General features: G+C 35.6%; 2 protein-coding genes across 3 annotated transcripts; one reads left to right on the top strand and one right to left on the bottom strand.

Moving 5' to 3' along the window:
• Positions 1–4,273: 4,273 nt before the first annotated feature.
• Positions 4,274–10,986, top strand: LOC133807078 (uncharacterized). The gene is made up of 8 exons (XM_062245220.1): positions 4,274–4,714; positions 5,405–6,144; positions 6,570–8,317; positions 8,663–8,874; positions 9,024–9,657; positions 9,874–9,955; positions 10,034–10,081; positions 10,566–10,986. The coding sequence occupies exons 1-8, from the start codon at positions 4,438–4,440 to the stop codon at positions 10,767–10,769; spliced, it is 3,945 nt and encodes a 1,314-aa protein (XP_062101204.1). The 5' UTR covers positions 4,274–4,437; the 3' UTR covers positions 10,770–10,986.
• Positions 10,987–11,896: 910 nt separating this feature from the next.
• Positions 11,897–15,533, bottom strand: LOC133807080 (uncharacterized). 2 transcript variants are annotated; one of them, XM_062245222.1, is made up of 13 exons: positions 15,237–15,533; positions 14,874–15,050; positions 14,592–14,672; positions 14,356–14,438; positions 14,144–14,256; positions 13,943–14,053; positions 13,686–13,795; positions 13,229–13,538; positions 13,062–13,139; positions 12,917–12,967; positions 12,731–12,817; positions 12,476–12,553; positions 11,897–12,171 (listed from the first exon to the last, which is right to left on the bottom strand). In XM_062245222.1, the coding sequence occupies exons 2-13, from the start codon at positions 15,017–15,019 to the stop codon at positions 12,118–12,120; spliced, it is 1,302 nt and encodes a 433-aa protein (XP_062101206.1). In that variant the 5' UTR covers positions 15,020–15,050; positions 15,237–15,533; the 3' UTR covers positions 11,897–12,117. The 2 variants fall into 2 exon arrangements, with proteins under 2 accessions (XP_062101206.1, XP_062101205.1); XM_062245221.1 differs by having other exon boundaries at positions 14,874–15,045; positions 15,237–15,532.
• Positions 15,534–17,032: the final 1,499 nt, after the last annotated feature.

Below are 17,032 nucleotides of genomic sequence, written 5' to 3'. Positions count from 1 at the left end.
TACAATCCTCCCACTACGACGTTGCATCGAGGTTTCCTAAATAGGAACAATGGTTTCTTTGGTTTGTCATTTACCAGCTAATGATGAAGATGGTCTGATTTGATCAGATGTGAGTTTCTCAAGAACTACTTTATTTCAAGGTTTATAGTTTACCATATAGTTGTGTTCAAGGAAAGTAACATTTTTCGATACAAATACTTTTTGATCCTTGTGACTATAAAAGTAACCACCTCTAGTCTATGTTTCTCCTTTCTGAAATACCATTTTGTTGTGGTGTTCTAGGTGTTGTGAGTTGGGATAGAATGTCATGCTCCAACAAATGATCCTTGAATTCTAAATCCATGAATTCACCACCTTGATATGATAAAAGTGTTTCTAGAGATTTACCTAATTGCTTTTCAGCTTAAGCTTTGAAGTCTTTAAACTTCCAAAAGTTTCAAACTTTTTTAGGTATGTATACATGTATCTTGAGTAGTCGTCAATGAAAGTGACGAAATACTCATAATCACCTCTTACTTGTATATTGATTGGCATGTAGGCGTCACTATGTACTAGCTCAAGTGGGACTTTGGCTTTTTGGCCATTTGTAGAGAAAGGTCTCTTAGTCATTTTATTTTCTAGATATGATTCACAAACTGGAAGAGTTCCAACTTTTAGTTCTCTCAAAGAACCTTCCTTTGTTAATCAATTTATTCTGTCAAGATTAATATGGCTTATCCTAAGATGCCAAAGATATATGTCATCTCCCTGGCAAACTTTTCTTTGGTTGTTACTTTTGGGATTAGCTCCTTTAAATAATTATGAGCTATTTAACATTTGTTCAGTTAGCTTAAATATATACAATTTGAAACCATTTGTTCAGTTAGCATGACAAAGATTGAAACCATTCTTTGAAAATCATATTATTATTAAAGAAAATATCAAAGTTTTGTTCATGCAACAAAGATAAAAAAAATTAAATCTCTAGTAAATCCCAGAATAAATTATCAAAGTATTTTGACGACAAACTTATGTCAAACTCGTCCATTTAAAATATATTCATTTAATTTATATAATAAAACAAAAACAAAATATATCAATCAAAGTTAGTCAACAATATCACTTTACTTTTCGAAAAGTAACTTTTTAGGGAGAGTAAAAGTGAAGAATGGCAAGCAAAAGATTAACATTTTCTTTAGTTTGAAATGTTTGCTATCTGTTATCCGTGTTTTCCACCCGTGACACATGGCATGACCCAATGAATCTGTAGGCCCTCTTAAGAGGTCCGGACCCATCCTAAACCTGGTGAACGGGAAAGGATGAAACCCAAGATAGCCTAAGCACCATCGAGCCCAACAACGTTCAATGGGCGTGAGCATAACAAAGGAATCGGGACTAAAATGCAAGCCCGACTCATCTTCCCGCTCCCGACCAACCTACATCCTCCGGGATGCCAATTGAGGTGGCAGACTAACTAGTCAATGGAGATAGACCTCATCAAGAATCCAGGGGAGATACTCAGTGTCACGATGTCCATCTTGGCAAATGAACCCGAGTCCTGGTGAACGAACCCAGACCAGACTTCCAGATAGGGCAAGCCTAGCTAGCCCCAATACTGACCTGTCCCCATGAAATCTAGCAGTTGGTCTCCTCAACTAACCTACAGAAGAGGGTACGCACGGAACAGACAATGTTCCTAGGAAACAGTACTACCACTACTCTGACAGATCCTGTACCCAAGATCCCTTTAGAAGCCCACGCAGACCAGTCTGTGCTAACGTACAATGGGCAGCTATAAGGCTTGGCCACGCCTGAGCCGGCCCGATGGGCCCAGATTAACTAAATTTTATAATGTAACTTTCTTTGTATTATGGATCTATTAGCGAGCAAACTGTGATTACATCTCTATTGGGCCCGGATTAATCCAGCCCAAGCCCACTGCGCTTGACTGCCTATAAATAGGGCCAGTTATGCACTATAGCAGGGATCCCAGATTTTCTCTTGTAAGCACATACTCTGCTAAAACTTGTAGAAAACTCCATTGTCAAAAACTCTCTAGAGCCTAATACTATTGACTCTTGGATTAAGGCTCATTAACGCCCCAATCACGTAAAAACTGTGACTGTTCATCTCTAATTCTTTTCAGCTCTTACTTCTTAATATATTTATAGTTTCCAAAAAACTCGGCAAACACTATCTTTTATAAGTTCTTTCTAGTTTTACTTTTAGTCAATTTTCTTAGCAACCAGTGAATTAGACCAGGGCATATATATATAAATTATGTTTAAAAAGTATTGGTATTCTTGCACAAAAAATGATTGAGAAAAAAAATAGTATATCTACTAGTGTGTCGACTTATAACATTGACACTAATTCTACCCATTGTTTCTACTGTAGTAGAAAAAGTATTTTATTCTATGAATATTTTGAAGAATTGATTATGAAATCAAATAGGAGATCAATGGATGCATAATTTTTTAGGTGCGTACATTGAAAAAGGCATATTCAATAGTCTTAACAGTGAAGTGCTCATGTAACAATTTCAAAATATGAACATTTGTTGAGGGGAATTGTAGGATTTTTTTATGACAATATTTTGTTTTATTTTATTGAACATAAAGGTTTGTAAGGATAAATTTAGTATTTAATTTTTTTTTTGTGTTGATGTGTTTGTTCAAGTCCTCATTAAGTAAAGTTCATGACTTTGTTACTGTCTCCAACCTCATCCCAGGTCACCTTGCACAATTGTCTAGGACCTCGTCCCAAGCTGCCTCACATTGTCATTTCCAAGTTTTTCCCAGGTTCCTTGCACAATCATTTCTAACCTCATACCCAGGTTGCCTTGTGCAATTGTTTTCAAGCTCGCCTAACCATCCTTAGGCCACTGGCTTCCTCATGTATCCCCACTACCGTGTGGCAATTCTCTAATTTCTTGAAGGGAGATTTGGGATTTTAGGCTTTTTTTGGAACAGTGAACATCGACGGTGATTCTAGGTCGAGTACGAGCTGCTGTGTGCGAAGGCGACAAGCTCCAAGGCTGATGGTGGGAGTTCTTCTCCATGCTAATGGCTGGCTTATGAAGGGTTTTTTTTTTTTTTTTTGTAGTTCAATCTTGTAAAAAAAAATTAGTATATATTTGGGTTTTTTTTCTTATATTATTTTTTGTTGTTTAATAATTCTGGTTTTATGTTTGAGGAAGAAGAAGAAAAACAAAAAAGAGTTTGAGTTTTGATTTTGATTTTGAGATGTAATGTTGCAATTTGGGTTTGATTATGAAATGTAATGATAAATCTAGATTTTGATATCGAAAACTGTGATTTTGATTATGAAATTTGAGTTTTAAATGTGATGACGAATTTTGGATTTGAAATGTGATAATAAATTCAGATTTCAGGTTTGATTTTGAGATTTTAAATTTGAATAAGACAAAGAATAGAGAAAGAAGAATAAAAAAAGAAAAGTTTAATTTTTTGTTTTTTAGGATATATTAGTTTTAATTTTAATTTTGATTTTGGATTTATTTTTTTTATGTAATTTGTATTAACATTGTTTTTTTTTTAAAATTAACTAATTAATTAATATATATTTTATCATTAATATTTTAAATTATAGAGTTTTAGCATTATTGCCCCTAAGTTATTAACATTGACAGTAGTCTCTAGGTTTTGTTTTTAAGCAATTAAATTATTAGAGTATTTATAATGGAGTGCCAAATTAGTGATGCATTGCTAAAATATAACTCACTTAATTTTTTTTTTATCTAAAAGTAAACTTTTCAATTAATTATTTTATTTGAATTGAATCTTAAATTAAAACACAAATTGTAATGTGAACATTCCCTTAAAAACAAAATCTGTTAATAATGGGACCTAATTGACATTATATGACAAACACAAGGATTTAATTCCTTAAAAATACTCCGGACTAAATTGATAATCTGTGTATAACAGAGGGGGCAAATGATGCTAACAACCCTAATTTTACTCAAGAGTGTTATAATCATATTGAAAAATATTTTTGACTAAAATGCAAGGTGTTATTTTCATCCGTTTGGCAAAATATTAAATCAGTAATATAATTTTATAAAAGATAGAGTGCAAACACATATTTAACTCAAATAAGATTTTATCTTTATTTTTTAACCCTACTTTACCCAGATTTATATTGAAAATATTTATAATTATTCGAATTTAAATATCCAATAATATAATTTTAATGTTAGAATTAGTTTAATTATAGAAGTGTGAATAGTTAAATTTATATCTCAACTTTTTATTATGTTTACAGTGTCATACGTTCGGGCATTGTAGTGATTTGGTGCTTGATGTCTAGACCCAGCACAACCTTAGATTTCATAACCTACGCCACGCGCATCGAGTTGTAAGCGAAGACCAGGTGTCCAAGTCCTTGCACTTGTACTGAGACCGATAGGGAATTATAGGGCGAGGTACGGTGGCCATGGCCTCTGCGGAGCAGCCTCTAAAGAAGCGGAAGCTGTACGAAACACAATCCGAACAAAGTTCTGACCCTCCAACAACCCTAGCACAGACTCTGAAAGACGTTGTTCCACCGCTGTCCCAGGAGGAAATTCTGAAGAAGCGGAGGAACAAGGAGGAGATTCGAAATGTGTACGAGTGCTACAAACGGATTAGGTTTTGCCTTTCGCAGAAGGAATCTCATGTTCTCGGTCATGACATTGAACAAGCTTATCTCTCTCTCATTTCTGCTTCTAGAGGTCAGTTTTGCTCTCACCCTTTGCTATTTGCCCTAATTTCTCCGAGTCTTGAATTTATCCCTTGACCCATAAATCTATAGTTTCGTTCTCTCTCTCTCTCCCTATTTATTTATTCTGAAACTATCAGTTTACATTTCTCATTTATCTTCTAAAGTTACATTGTTATATGATAAACCCCGATGGGGGTTAACGCTTTGAGTTTTTTTTTTTTTTTTTCCAGTCTTGTACTTATTTAGAATCATAGCAACAATTCTAAATTCTAATCCAAGAGAACTTTAGACTCTGAAACCTTCGAATAGGGAGGAAGAAGAAGAAGAAGAAGAGGAATGGGGTCTTTGGTATACTGCTGTTTTCGAGAATGTAGAGTAACGAAATTCAAAAGAGTGCTTTTGAATACAGGGCAACCAGTAATTGAACATAAGTGTGTTTTCCACTGGACTGGATTAGGTTGTTAAATAGAGTGTTTCATAAAGCTTATAATTACCATCTTTCACTTGTAATTGGTGTATTTTTTACTAGTTTGTTTGAGGTCAAACTTTTTTGGCTAATAAGAAAGAAGATAACTGTGATAATGATTTGCGAGGAATGATAGCTTTAGAATCTGATATGGAATCTCATACCTGCTAGACGTATGTGTTGGTTGTGAAATATTTTTTCTTCAATGTGGTGACCTGCCTGCTAACTTTTCAGGTTGTACAAGTGCGCAACGTATTGTAGCTGATCTTATACCTCGATATGCATCATACTGTCCAACTGCCCTTGAAGCTGCTGCTAAAGTTATTGTCAATATGTATAGTTGGAGCTTGGCAAGGATAAGTAGAGGAGAGGACAATGATGGTGTTGCATCTCAGATAACTAGATCGTGTATTCTTGGTCTCTCTGATATTTGTTGCATAGCTTGTTCAGAAGCACCGACGTCGTCTGTCATCCAGGGCATTTGCTCTGCTGTTTTGCAAAATGTGCTCATCTTCTTCATATCCTCCTTTGAGGGAAAGGATATATTTCAGCTTTTTGGAAAAGAAATAATAGAAGTAAAAGATTCTACTGAGAATTTTAATGAGCTTAAGCACAAAAATTCAAATGAGAATGAATCTTCACTGGTAGCACTATTTAAGTTACGCGTTCTTAGTCTATTTAGGATCTTCTTTCGTTATCCAAAAAATTTGCTTGCTGCTTGTTTTGATTTGTTTAGTTCTACTGGATCAGAAGGAGTTCAAAACGGACTCTATTTCTTGAATCAGCTGACGAGCAAGCTTGATCTTAGTGGGGCCTATCAACTGGAGAAAAATAGTAATGAACATAAGCCAAGTAAATATTCAATTGAAACAAGCTCCAGAGGCGATGATGTTATTTCCAAGGATCTTGTGTCAGATGGCAAAAATGTTTCTCCAAATGCATCACTACTTTCAGACAGCTGCTTCTTGGCACTGGTATTACTTTAGGGTTGTACTCTGTCTTTAGTAAATCACCCTCAGAATTTTTTCTTATGTTTGACTAAATTGTAAGAGCTGTTTTTCTGTTCCTCTCTCATTCTCTTTTATTGGTTTCGGGGGCAGGGGCAGAGAGGGGTGGGGTAGAGATTTGGTCCAACTGTTCTTGATTTTATTTTTCTGACCTTTCAGCAGCTAACATTTGTATCTATATAATCAAAGTTGAAACTAGTCAAACTAGTCACACATACACATACACATACACATATTTTTGCTCTGCCTAATCATGATGTTATGTTCTTTACTATGTTAGTGTACAGTTCTAAAGTATTCTACTGCTCTAAAACAGTATCGATTTTCTGTCATATTAATTATTGATACCTTTCCTCTCATATAGTCTCTCTATGAATTCTATTAAATCTCAGGTACTTGTTGAAGATTCATCCCTCCGAAGATGCCTGCTCTCAAAGTATAAGAAGCTATGTAAAATGTCATCTTCCGAAACCTTATCAGATATTAAATATCTCATGGAAGGTATCATTGAATCATTTGTTAAAAGAGCAGTTACAGATGACAATCAAGCAGATAGTGATGTTGATGATTCTGATTCATCTAAATCCATCAACCGATCATACATGGTGCCTAGTATCTCTAATCAACATGAAAATTTTGGTGAACTATCAGGACTAAAAAGGAATACAAGAATTTGTGGTGGATCCCGTGATGAACATGTTACTGAAAAAGTATCAGGCCAATTTTTGAATCCTCGAGGTGAACCAGCTGTCCATTTGAAATCTAGTAATCAAGATAGTGGTGGCATAAGACCCATGGACTTTGGGAACGGAGAGCATGGAGACATCATGCACACTCGGTCTTCTATACCCAGGGACTTAATGAACCACCAGATGCTTTCACCTATCACAAGAACCCCACATGACTTTAGGACTAATTCATTTGATTCTAGAAACCAAGTTGTCAACAATGATAGGAGTCAAACAACAAAACTGGATTTTTGGTCACCTACCTTGGGGACTTCTAGTGGAGGTGTAAGTAATTCGTTTTCATCTCCTAATCATCACATGTCAGGACTTTACTTTTCCTCTGCTACTCCAATTGTTTGGTTTTCTGATGGAGATCTTGCAGCCATGGATGTTTTCTCTGCTTCGAAACAGCTATGGGTGGGTCTTTTAGGATCTGACTCTTCTGGAGCTCATGTAAGATTTGAGTTGGAGAGGTTTGGCCCCATCGAACAATATTTTTCATTCCCAGTGAGAGGTTTTTGTGTGGTTGAGTATAGGAACATTTTTGACTCCATAAAGGCTCGGGATTATATGCGTAGACATTTCCACTGGCATATAAAGTTTATGGATACTGGGTTGGGTACTAGGGGTGTCATAAATGGTGTTGCTGTTGGCTCTAGTTGTCATGTTTACGTTGGAAATGTTTCTAGCCAGTGGTCGAAGGATGAGATCCTGCATGAGTCAAGAAAAGTACTTTACAAAGGTCCTATGGTCACTGATCTTAAGAATGAAGGTGCATTGCTGATGGAACTTGAAACACCTGAGGAAGCTACTACTGTAATGACGCATCTCCGGCAGCATCGAAAGGAAAGAAGTAACCAGCAGCAACCTTTAAACAGAGGACAACCTAATGTCACATCGTCTCATTTGGATGGTGCAATATCTGTGTCTACGTCTACACATGTTGATGTCAAGAACAGCAATTCTGGAAACATGTATAACTATAATACAAATTCATCACATGCAAAAGTTGTGCTGGAGAGCCCTGCTGATAGCTGTAGGGGAAGGACATCTAATTTAACTTCCTTGATGTTGTCATTACGGTCGAAATATAATGTCAATCAAAATTCAAGCCACTTTGACAACCATGCCTCTGGAAGTTCTCATGCTACTATGCAAGAAGAAGACAGGGTACAATCAAGCACCCTTTGGATCAATGTTCCAAATATAACTTCTCCATTCCTTACGGATGATGAGATAATGGAGCTTTGTAATAGTGCAATTACCAATACAGGATCTATAATAAGGCTAATGCAGACAAATTTGCCTAGTGGATGTGGTTGGTATGTAGAATGCAGCAGTGTAGATGCTGCAGTCACTGTTCTGAAGAATCTGCGTGGTTGTCCTGGAATATTTTTTCAGATAGAATTCAGGTTTATTTTTAGTCATTTTTTTCCTTATGTATTAAATTTTTTCTCATTGGTTTTGTGATGCAAGTTAATATATTCATGTCCAGATGCTTCACTAAAATTTAAATTGCTAGATAAGTTTCTGCGTCCCAGTTTTTTTTTTGGCTCTAAGTTCATGAGAAATTATATAAGTCTATAAAATAGGAAATGGTCCTTTAGAATTTAGAATTTAGAAGCTAGAAGTTATTTTTGTATTTTGGCTTAAACTGTGAAATCATGACAGTGCTAGTTTATTTTGAATCATGAAATGGTCCTTATGATAACTAAAGTTTTTTGCCTTACAATGTATATGCCGTGTTGTTTGAGCAGCGAACAGAGAATGCACCTTCCAACTTCACTTTCAGTAAGACCCGAGGGCCACTCTATGGAGCTTACATCCCCCAGAGTAAAATCTGAGAATCATGGGACAGTATCACAAGGTGGACATGCATTTATATCTAACAGAGGTATTTCCGGCTGTAATGAGATGCCTGAAGTTGATGGCAGTGACATAAACATGGTATTGGATTCATTACAAGGAGGTGAGACTTAAAAAACTGCTGCGCTCATCATAGTAATATCCCACCGGCCCCAAACCATTTTTTTTCCTTCGTTAGTGCAGCTTTTCTTTTTTCCCCATATGTTCTAATAAAGCTATTGGATGGTAACTGTTTATTTTTTCCCCCTCTAGGTAGTCATGTTGTTTCTGGTGCCTTGGAGCAAAGGTGGATGTACCCAAAGCCTGACATCGAGCTGCTTCCTGCAGCAGGGAGTGGTCCATGTGTTCATGTAGCAACACAAGGACCACCTGTCCCACCTCCACAAATTCATTCATCTCCATATATGCGGCCTGCTTACCATCCTCCAAATAGTGCTTGGGATTCACGGGGTTTGCATCATAATTTTCCCATGAACCCGATTTCACCAGTTGTGGTACCGAGTTGTAGTCATGGTAATGCTGTTACGGCTCCTTTTCTACCGGCTTCTGTGACTCCACTGGCTCAAATACAGGGAAATCTAGTGCAGCACTTTGATCAAATGTACTCGTTGCCCCTGGTGCCACCACCACCCATAGCATCCTTGCCACCACCTCCACCAGAGGTGCCACCTCCTTTGCCTCCATCTCCACCACCTCCACCACCCACTTCTCCACCTCCACCTCCACCTGTTGTGGAATCATCACAGGCAGAAAGTCCTGGACAAGGTCCACAGTACCAATGGCAGGGAACATTATGTAAGAGTGGGGTTCATTATTGCACGATTTATGCACTGAGAGTCAATTCGGAAGTTTGTAGATATTCCAATGCCTTGTCCGAACCTGCAGAGTAAGAACATTTATGTTTTTTATTTTTAATAAGAAACAGTTAGATGTCACAGTTGGGGTGTGAAATCTGTACCCTTTACTCACACACTCACCCAACTATTTGAGCTATTGTGAGTGGAAGGACATTTATGTTTATCATTTTCTAGTTTTTCCTTTATCTGGTCTAATTTTTATTGTTTTAATTGCAAAATATGGTGTCCTGGGTAATTTGGTGCAGATGGCCAGTGAAATTAGATATGACAAAACGCACAGACTTTCGGCATGTGAAGTCTACATTTACTAGTAGCCCTCCACATAAAGTGAGTATCTGTTTGTTCAACCTTCTTCCCTTCTCTGTTTTAATATGATTTTGATGTTTAATTTTTCACATAATGCAGAGGGAAGTTTGTATGCTTGTTCCATCTTCTTCCAGCGACCGTAAAGGCGTAAGTTATTCTACTCATTTGGTTCTTTAGTGTTTGGTAGTAATTAAACTTTACTCCACTTTTATTGGATTTTAGCTAATATTGTTGCTTCTGGTGACTAAATCTAACTGCAGTTGATGTTATTGTAGTCGTTAAATAATTACTAACATGATGCGGTTTTGAAAAGATTTGTTAATTATTTTGTCTAGACCTAGTTTCTACATATTACGGGCTTTGTCAGATAAAGTAGCATGGGCAATGCATTTTCCCAACTCCCAATAAAATGAAAATTCCTGATCCTCAATCATTTTTTAGCCTCTTTATTTACTTTCATCAGATAACTACTATGTAAACAAATCATTTTATCAAGGTCGTTTATAAGCTTCACTGTGTGCTGTCCCTTGTTTGTAGAAAACTTAAATAACATGTAGGTGGACCTGATGTTGATGTTGCATCTCTTAGAATTTAGACTTGGTACATAGGACTTACAACATTGTTTTTGCAGTTTCAGGATTTCGTAACATACTTGAAGCAGAGAGAATGCGCTGGGGTGATTAAAATTCCGGGTTCAAAAACAATTTGGGCAAGACTTCTCTTCATTCTTCCATACTCACAAGACGTGTGCTCCATGCTCTCTGTTGCACCTAGTACACCTGATTGTCTTGTAGCTTTGCTGCTGCCTAAAGAAACAAATTTTGAGTGGGTTTGATACTTTGATAAGCCTTATTTTACAGTCGCTGGAGTGTTTAGGTCTTAAAATTGCTTGGTATACTCCAGCGAATGTCAATTTTGACTTTATTTATAGAAAGGTTTCACTAAGGTATAATGTGTCGCTAGCAGAGTTTTGCAGTATACAAAAAATGGATGAATCTCAATGGCAGGATACTGATATGTTTCACTAAAGTACGAACTTGTTTTGTGTGTCACTGCTCACTGGTTCTATATTTCCCAGTCTTCTCCCCCCTCCCATTTTTAATCCCCAAATATTTAGAGGTGACATTTAAGAAGTTTTTATCGGCATTTAAAAAAACAATGAAAAGAGAGATCCAGTAGGCCTATATACTGGCAATTTTACTCGTAAACGACAAATTTTGATTTGATATTGTTCAAATTTCAAGAGATGGCAGTACTTTGTCCCACAAACAAAATGTAAAAATGGGCGTGGCTTTTCGATTAAAATCGATACTTTAATAAAAATGATGCAAAAAACAAATGATGGTTTTGTGAAGATTTTAAAATGATGGTTTGATGTTAGTTTGAAGTGATTTGTTTTTTGAATGTTAGTATTTTTTCAAAATCTACACTTTAGAACAACAAATTTAAGCATCATTTCTATTTGATGCCATAACAAAATTAAAACAAAAAAAAACTACCTCAAAAAGCTGTCTCACTAATTTTTTTTATCAAATTTTATCGCAAAATCATGGCTTTGCATTATTTTTACCTCAAAAATTAAGAATTGACAGGACCATCACTAGCATCAATTGACCATAGAATTTGTCTAAAAAATCAAATTTTCATAGCAACATTTTCACCTGTTAGAGAGAGAACGGGGGCTTAAAAAGAAAGGAAATTTTTGATTTAAAATTTTAAAATGGCATGCATTCCCAACTTTTATTAAATTTGACATATTTTATGATTAAGGGCTATTAGGAATTTTAAAACAATGACACATTAGGCTGCATATTTTGAGTGTTTGAAAATATGCCACTACGAATTAAACACCAAGTACCTGTAGAAAAAGGAGAAGATAACAGGACTAATATTCTATTTCTACATATTATTTAATCTCTATTCTAAAATAGATGGTTGCATGCAGATTTATTTTACTCGCAATTTAAATAGAAATAAAAATTAATAGAATTTTATTCTTTCAGTTGCAACATTAAAAATCCATCATCTAAACCCAACAGCAACCGAGTCATTGCCCATGTTATCACCCCGTAATTGATTAAATTAAACTCGTATCGTATGTGTTTAAACATCAGACCCAAATGTGGGTCTAAACACCTAATCAATGTTCCAACCAAAAAAGAAAAAGAAAAAGAAATTGAACACTATGCTTCCTCGTCACCCCTGCTGCTAACTGCGAAGTGCCCAATGTTTTTTCCCTAGAAAAAAAAACAGGTATTAGCAACCCTACATAAAACTTGAACGCAATTTTCTCGAGAACATTAAACAGAAGAATGAATGGGTGTGGAGAGAGGACCAAAATGTGGAAGTACAAGAACGAATATCAAACATAATATAAGCTGAGCGAGCATAGGCCATGTTTATGTTTATACTAATTCATAATAGACTTTCTAATCTGGAACGTACATATTTGGACGAAAGTTTTAGGAAATTCTTCACATACTCGATTATAATTGGGAAGAAATAACTCAATTTTTTATTCGCATTCTATTAGTGAATTACCTCAGATAACATTCTCTGTTTGTTAAGATGTTGAGTCCTCGCTTTGTTGAGGACTGAATTTGGTGACTTGTACATCCTCTGTAGGTAAACAAGAAAAAATGTAACCATCGGAGGCATACAAACCAAAAACATACAAGCAAAGGGAGGAAAAGGAAGTGGTGTTTGTTTGAGTTAATGAACAACAAAAGCTCCCGCAATAAAGAAAATGTAAGCTAGGAAATGTCATCTTGCGGTGTAACAGCAAGAACCGACGACCTTTTCACTGCTTGATAAACGAAGTTCATGGTCCACGACATATTTCTTAGGAGTAAACCCAAAAACTTCATGGAGGAGTTCATTTTCCTGTTTCAGCAATCAAGTTTAGCAGTGAGAAACATTTATGCTTCATTATTAGAAGACAGCACAAAGTGAAGAAAGGTATGAAAGAATGGAAGAACCAACCTGCATGTGTTTCACAAATCCTCCCCCAAGGAAGTGCTTCACAAAGTTCAGCTATTTAAATAAAATAAAAAACATTAATACAACAGATTATTCTCTGAAAGAAAGGTTCCGAGTAATGAATGAAAGAGGCTACAAAGAGCAAAACCTGTATTAGTTGAGACCATGTAGATGTCTGCAGGGAATCACTACCAATCTTCACAGAAACTTCAGGGCAATAGCCATCCTAACAAAATAGTCAGACCATTGTGAGAATGCGAATGCACAAGCAGGCATGCAGAGAGCATAAAAAGGGAGAGAGAGAGAGAGATGTACCTCAAAATATTCCAGTATTTCACGAAACAGATTCCTCTGATTGTTGAGATCTTTCTTAGCAGAACCTTTGCCCCCTGCCTCTGCTGAAAGGCTTCTTACTTGATTTATGATTTTTGCCTTCAATCCTTGTATGTGCATATATTGCCGAGGATTACTTTCTTCTTGACTTGACCCATCACTTGAACTTTTAGCCTCAGCAGAGAATTTCTCAAAACTTCCAATCTCAAAAATTAAAGCCAGTGCTTCACCAGCAGAAATTCGAACAGCCCTATCTTCCTTATCAAGGAGACTAGATAAATAAGTTAGTGACCTGCAGTGTTAGACAAAGAAATTATTAGTCACTTTAATATGTAAAATCTTAGTCAATTGCTGGATTCTGTGGCCCAATTTGCTGTTCTTTTGGATACAAATGGAAAAAGCCAGGAACTCGAAGTACTGAATATGAAGAATATATTACTCTTGCCAATCTTTAGGATTAAGTTTCCATCCATCCATGGTTGTAAGAAGAAACGACCATGCAGATACCATTGCACTTACTGTAGCTCCTGAGGTTTTGGCAGCAACTACCTGCAAAAGGGAACATTAATAGGAATACACGAAAAGACCAATATTTCAGTTCCAGAATCCAAAGCTCTAGAGAGCATTAAAAGATAAGTAAGAAGCCTGGATCAAGTATGATCAAACACTTCCCAAATACAAGGAGATAGGACATACATTGGCCTTCAGTTTTGGATGAACCACTTGCCACATAATTTGCATGGATCGCTCTGTCTGCTCTGGGTCACTTCCACCAACAAAGGTGATGACAGCCAAACACTCCAGCAACTACAATCAATGACCATGTTGTGTAGAAAAGTCAGATTAAACACCATAGTATATCAAGAAGATACAGAAAAAAGAGTCATGATTAACTACCGCAGTCTTTGCAGTTTCAGAGGCAGACTTGAGAGCCTGTGTCAATGGAAGCACTGATTCTTCCAGTATTTCACGGGCATTATCTCCAAAACCAACAGTAAAAGCCAACAGCCCTAATAAAAAAAGTAAGAAAAGCTGAGAGATTGAGTACATATTATAGAATATGGAACAGAACAAGCTAAGTAGACTAAAATAAGGATTGCAAAACAAACCAATGACATGGGATGCCAAACATATCTCCTTGGGAGATCCTCGTTTAAAAGAATTCAGACACTGATGCAGTAAAGTAGCAAATCTGAAAAAACGCCACATTAATACAAGAATTTAAAATACACATATAGAAATGACCAACTATCATGTACTCTTAACAGGCGGAAAACATAAAGAAAGAAAATCAACATGCCCATATCTGCAACACTTAAAACAAAATCAAAGTAAAACTTCTTACTTCTTTTCCACAAACCGATGCTGCAAACTGTTATTGAAAGCTACAATAATGGAGGACAACGCATTTTCCCTCGTGGAACCCCTTGTGAACATAAAAGTAAGAGTCAGAAAAGGCAATCCTAAAGCAAATATCTACTAACTTCAATCTACTCCTTTAATATTAATTAACCAGATTTTAAGCATAGTGAGCAATTACTAACATAAATTTCCTGTACTCCGTTATAATTAAATTCTTAGCAATAAATGAAAGGAAAAAAAAATCAATTGAGCTAAAAACTCTTACCTCTTCTCGTACAAAGCATCAAGAGCTTGGTCGAGTAAAGAATCTTTATCAAGTTGCATTTCTTCGGCCTCCATCACCGAAAAACGATCAGAACGAATAGTCGACGAAGAACTTACACTACTATTATCGTCGTCTGTATCCAGCATCGCTGCATTTTTGCGCTGGGAATTGCCTGTTCTTTTTTTTCAATTAAGCCATAGTAGCATAAACACCAAAATTAAACTAATAAAAAAAATCAAATTGTTCCGGAGTTTAAATCATAAACAAATTGAAGCAATATCAACAAGCCCTAACAATTAAATCAATCCACCAACCCAATTAGGTCAATTAAAATCCAAAACACGAAGAAAGAAAAAAGCTTACGCTTTCCCATTGTTGAGGGCTCGTTGAATATTTCTGGTGTCAGAAAAATCTACAAGACTGACTGGTGGCGGCGGTGATTGTGGTGGTGCTGGTATTCTGGAGATGAAAGCGCGTTGATATTACGAGATCGCTAAAAACGAGTTCAATGAAAATATCAGAAGTTTCGTGAGACGATTTAGCCATTAAACTTATATTAATATTTGTTTATTAGAGGGTAAGATTTGAAAATGAAGAATTTCTCTGCTACAAATTGGGGGTTATATAGAGTCGGGAAAAATGGAGAAGGGCATAGAAGAAAATGAAAAATAAAGGGCTTAATAAGGGTTTTATTTATTATTATTATTATTAATATTTTCTTCACTAAGACAAGGAAACTATTGTATTAATATTATTATTTTCTCAACTAAGACAAGGAAACCTTCCTCCTTTTTTTATTGTTAATTTATTTTATTTTATTTTTCTGTTTTTGCCCTTTGGTGGTGTCTATGTAATTATAAAAAAATAATTTTTTGAAATTGGGTGGTATCGAGCGCATGGAATATTCGGTGGATGTAGTCATAAGTCCAGTTAGTAATTACGTGGCAGCTTTTCAATGGTAGTAGTTCTCACACTTCAAGATGAATATGTCGGCGCCACGTGCCATTTTAAAGGTTGATTTTCTGACACGTAGCGTTCCAGAGTTTCGGAATGCCAAGGCTGTTGTTTGCCTATTTGCAGAGGGGTTTTACAAAGGAGTAATGATATGTACACTAAAAATATGCATCTAAATATTGTGATATGTTATTATTTTTTTAAAATAGTAGGTCTTAATTTTAATAAATATGATTGGCTAGACTAAGCTGTCACATCATTGTATGTAATGTTTGACTGTATATTTTGGGTGCACATATCATTATTAGTGATACACATAGGGTGGGGAATTGGCCAGGAGTGCTCCCCCGTCCCTGTCCCTATTTATATTTCTAATCCCCGTCCCCGCCCTATCCCTGTTTATTCCCCGACGGAGACGAGGTAGGGAATCCCCTATTGGGATGGGGAATCCTCATAGGGAATTCATTTATTTAAAAAATAAATTTTTAATTAAAATGTTAAAATAAAAATCGTAAATTATATGTAAATTAAAAAATTACACAATATTTATTATTTAAAGTATTAAACATTATCTTAAATAAAATTTAAAATATTAAAAAATTTACTACTATACTACAAAAACACATAAAGAAATATATAAAATACATATAAAATATTACAAAAATATATAAAAATTTGAACGGGCCCCGTTGCAACGGGGAGTGCTATCCTTGTCCCTGTCTCATTTAACATTCGGGGATTGAAAGTTATCCCCGTCCCCGTCCTGTTCCCCATTTAGACGAGGATTGCCTGCCCCATTAGGGGCGGGTCCCCACCAGGCCCCGTCCCTATGGGGAAAATGTACTCTTTACAAAATAAGGAGAAGAGTATTTATTCTTTCTTTTAATATATATCATCAAAACACCATTTTATTTATTTTACTTCTAATGTGAGCTTTTAAATATTTTCTTCATATTATTAAAATATTATATATTTTTTATTTATTTCAAATATTTTTCTAACTATTTATCTAATATACTAGTAGAAAGCAACGTGCAATGCACGTTTGCTTAGTTGTATTAATAAAATGTGTGAACTTAGTTTTATATTTTAACTTTCATATTAAATTTTATTATATAATCAAGGGTATGTAACTATTTGGTACAATGTATTTTTGTAAAGTATCGTTTTAATACCCTATATTTACATTAATAGCCATTTGGTCC

The sequence above is a fragment of the Humulus lupulus genome, chromosome X (assembly GCF_963169125.1).
Source record: "Humulus lupulus chromosome X, drHumLupu1.1, whole genome shotgun sequence".
Lineage (NCBI taxonomy): Eukaryota > Viridiplantae > Streptophyta > Magnoliopsida > Rosales > Cannabaceae > Humulus > Humulus lupulus.
Note: the sequence above shows the minus strand (reverse complement) of the source record. Positions and strands in the feature narration are given on the sequence as shown.

Excerpts from the sequence above, each read along its gene's own strand:
- LOC133807078 (XM_062245220.1), top strand. The coding sequence starts at position 4,438 with ATGGCCTCTGCGGAGCAGCCTCTAAAGAAGCGGAAGCTGTACGAAACA. Across the intron at positions 6,145-6,569 it reads ACAGCTGCTTCTTGGCACTG|GTACTTGTTGAAGATTCATC; the intron begins GTATTACTTTAG and ends ATTAAATCTCAG. Across the intron at positions 9,956-10,033 it reads CTAGTAGCCCTCCACATAAA|AGGGAAGTTTGTATGCTTGT; the intron begins GTGAGTATCTGT and ends CACATAATGCAG.
- LOC133807080 (XM_062245221.1), bottom strand. Across the intron at positions 14,439-14,591 it reads CATCGGTTTGTGGAAAAGAA|ATTTGCTACTTTACTGCATC; the intron begins GTAAGAAGTTTT and ends GCGTTTTTTCAG. Across the intron at positions 12,818-12,916 it reads GATTTGTGAAACACATGCAG|GAAAATGAACTCCTCCATGA; the intron begins GTTGGTTCTTCC and ends TTGCTGAAACAG.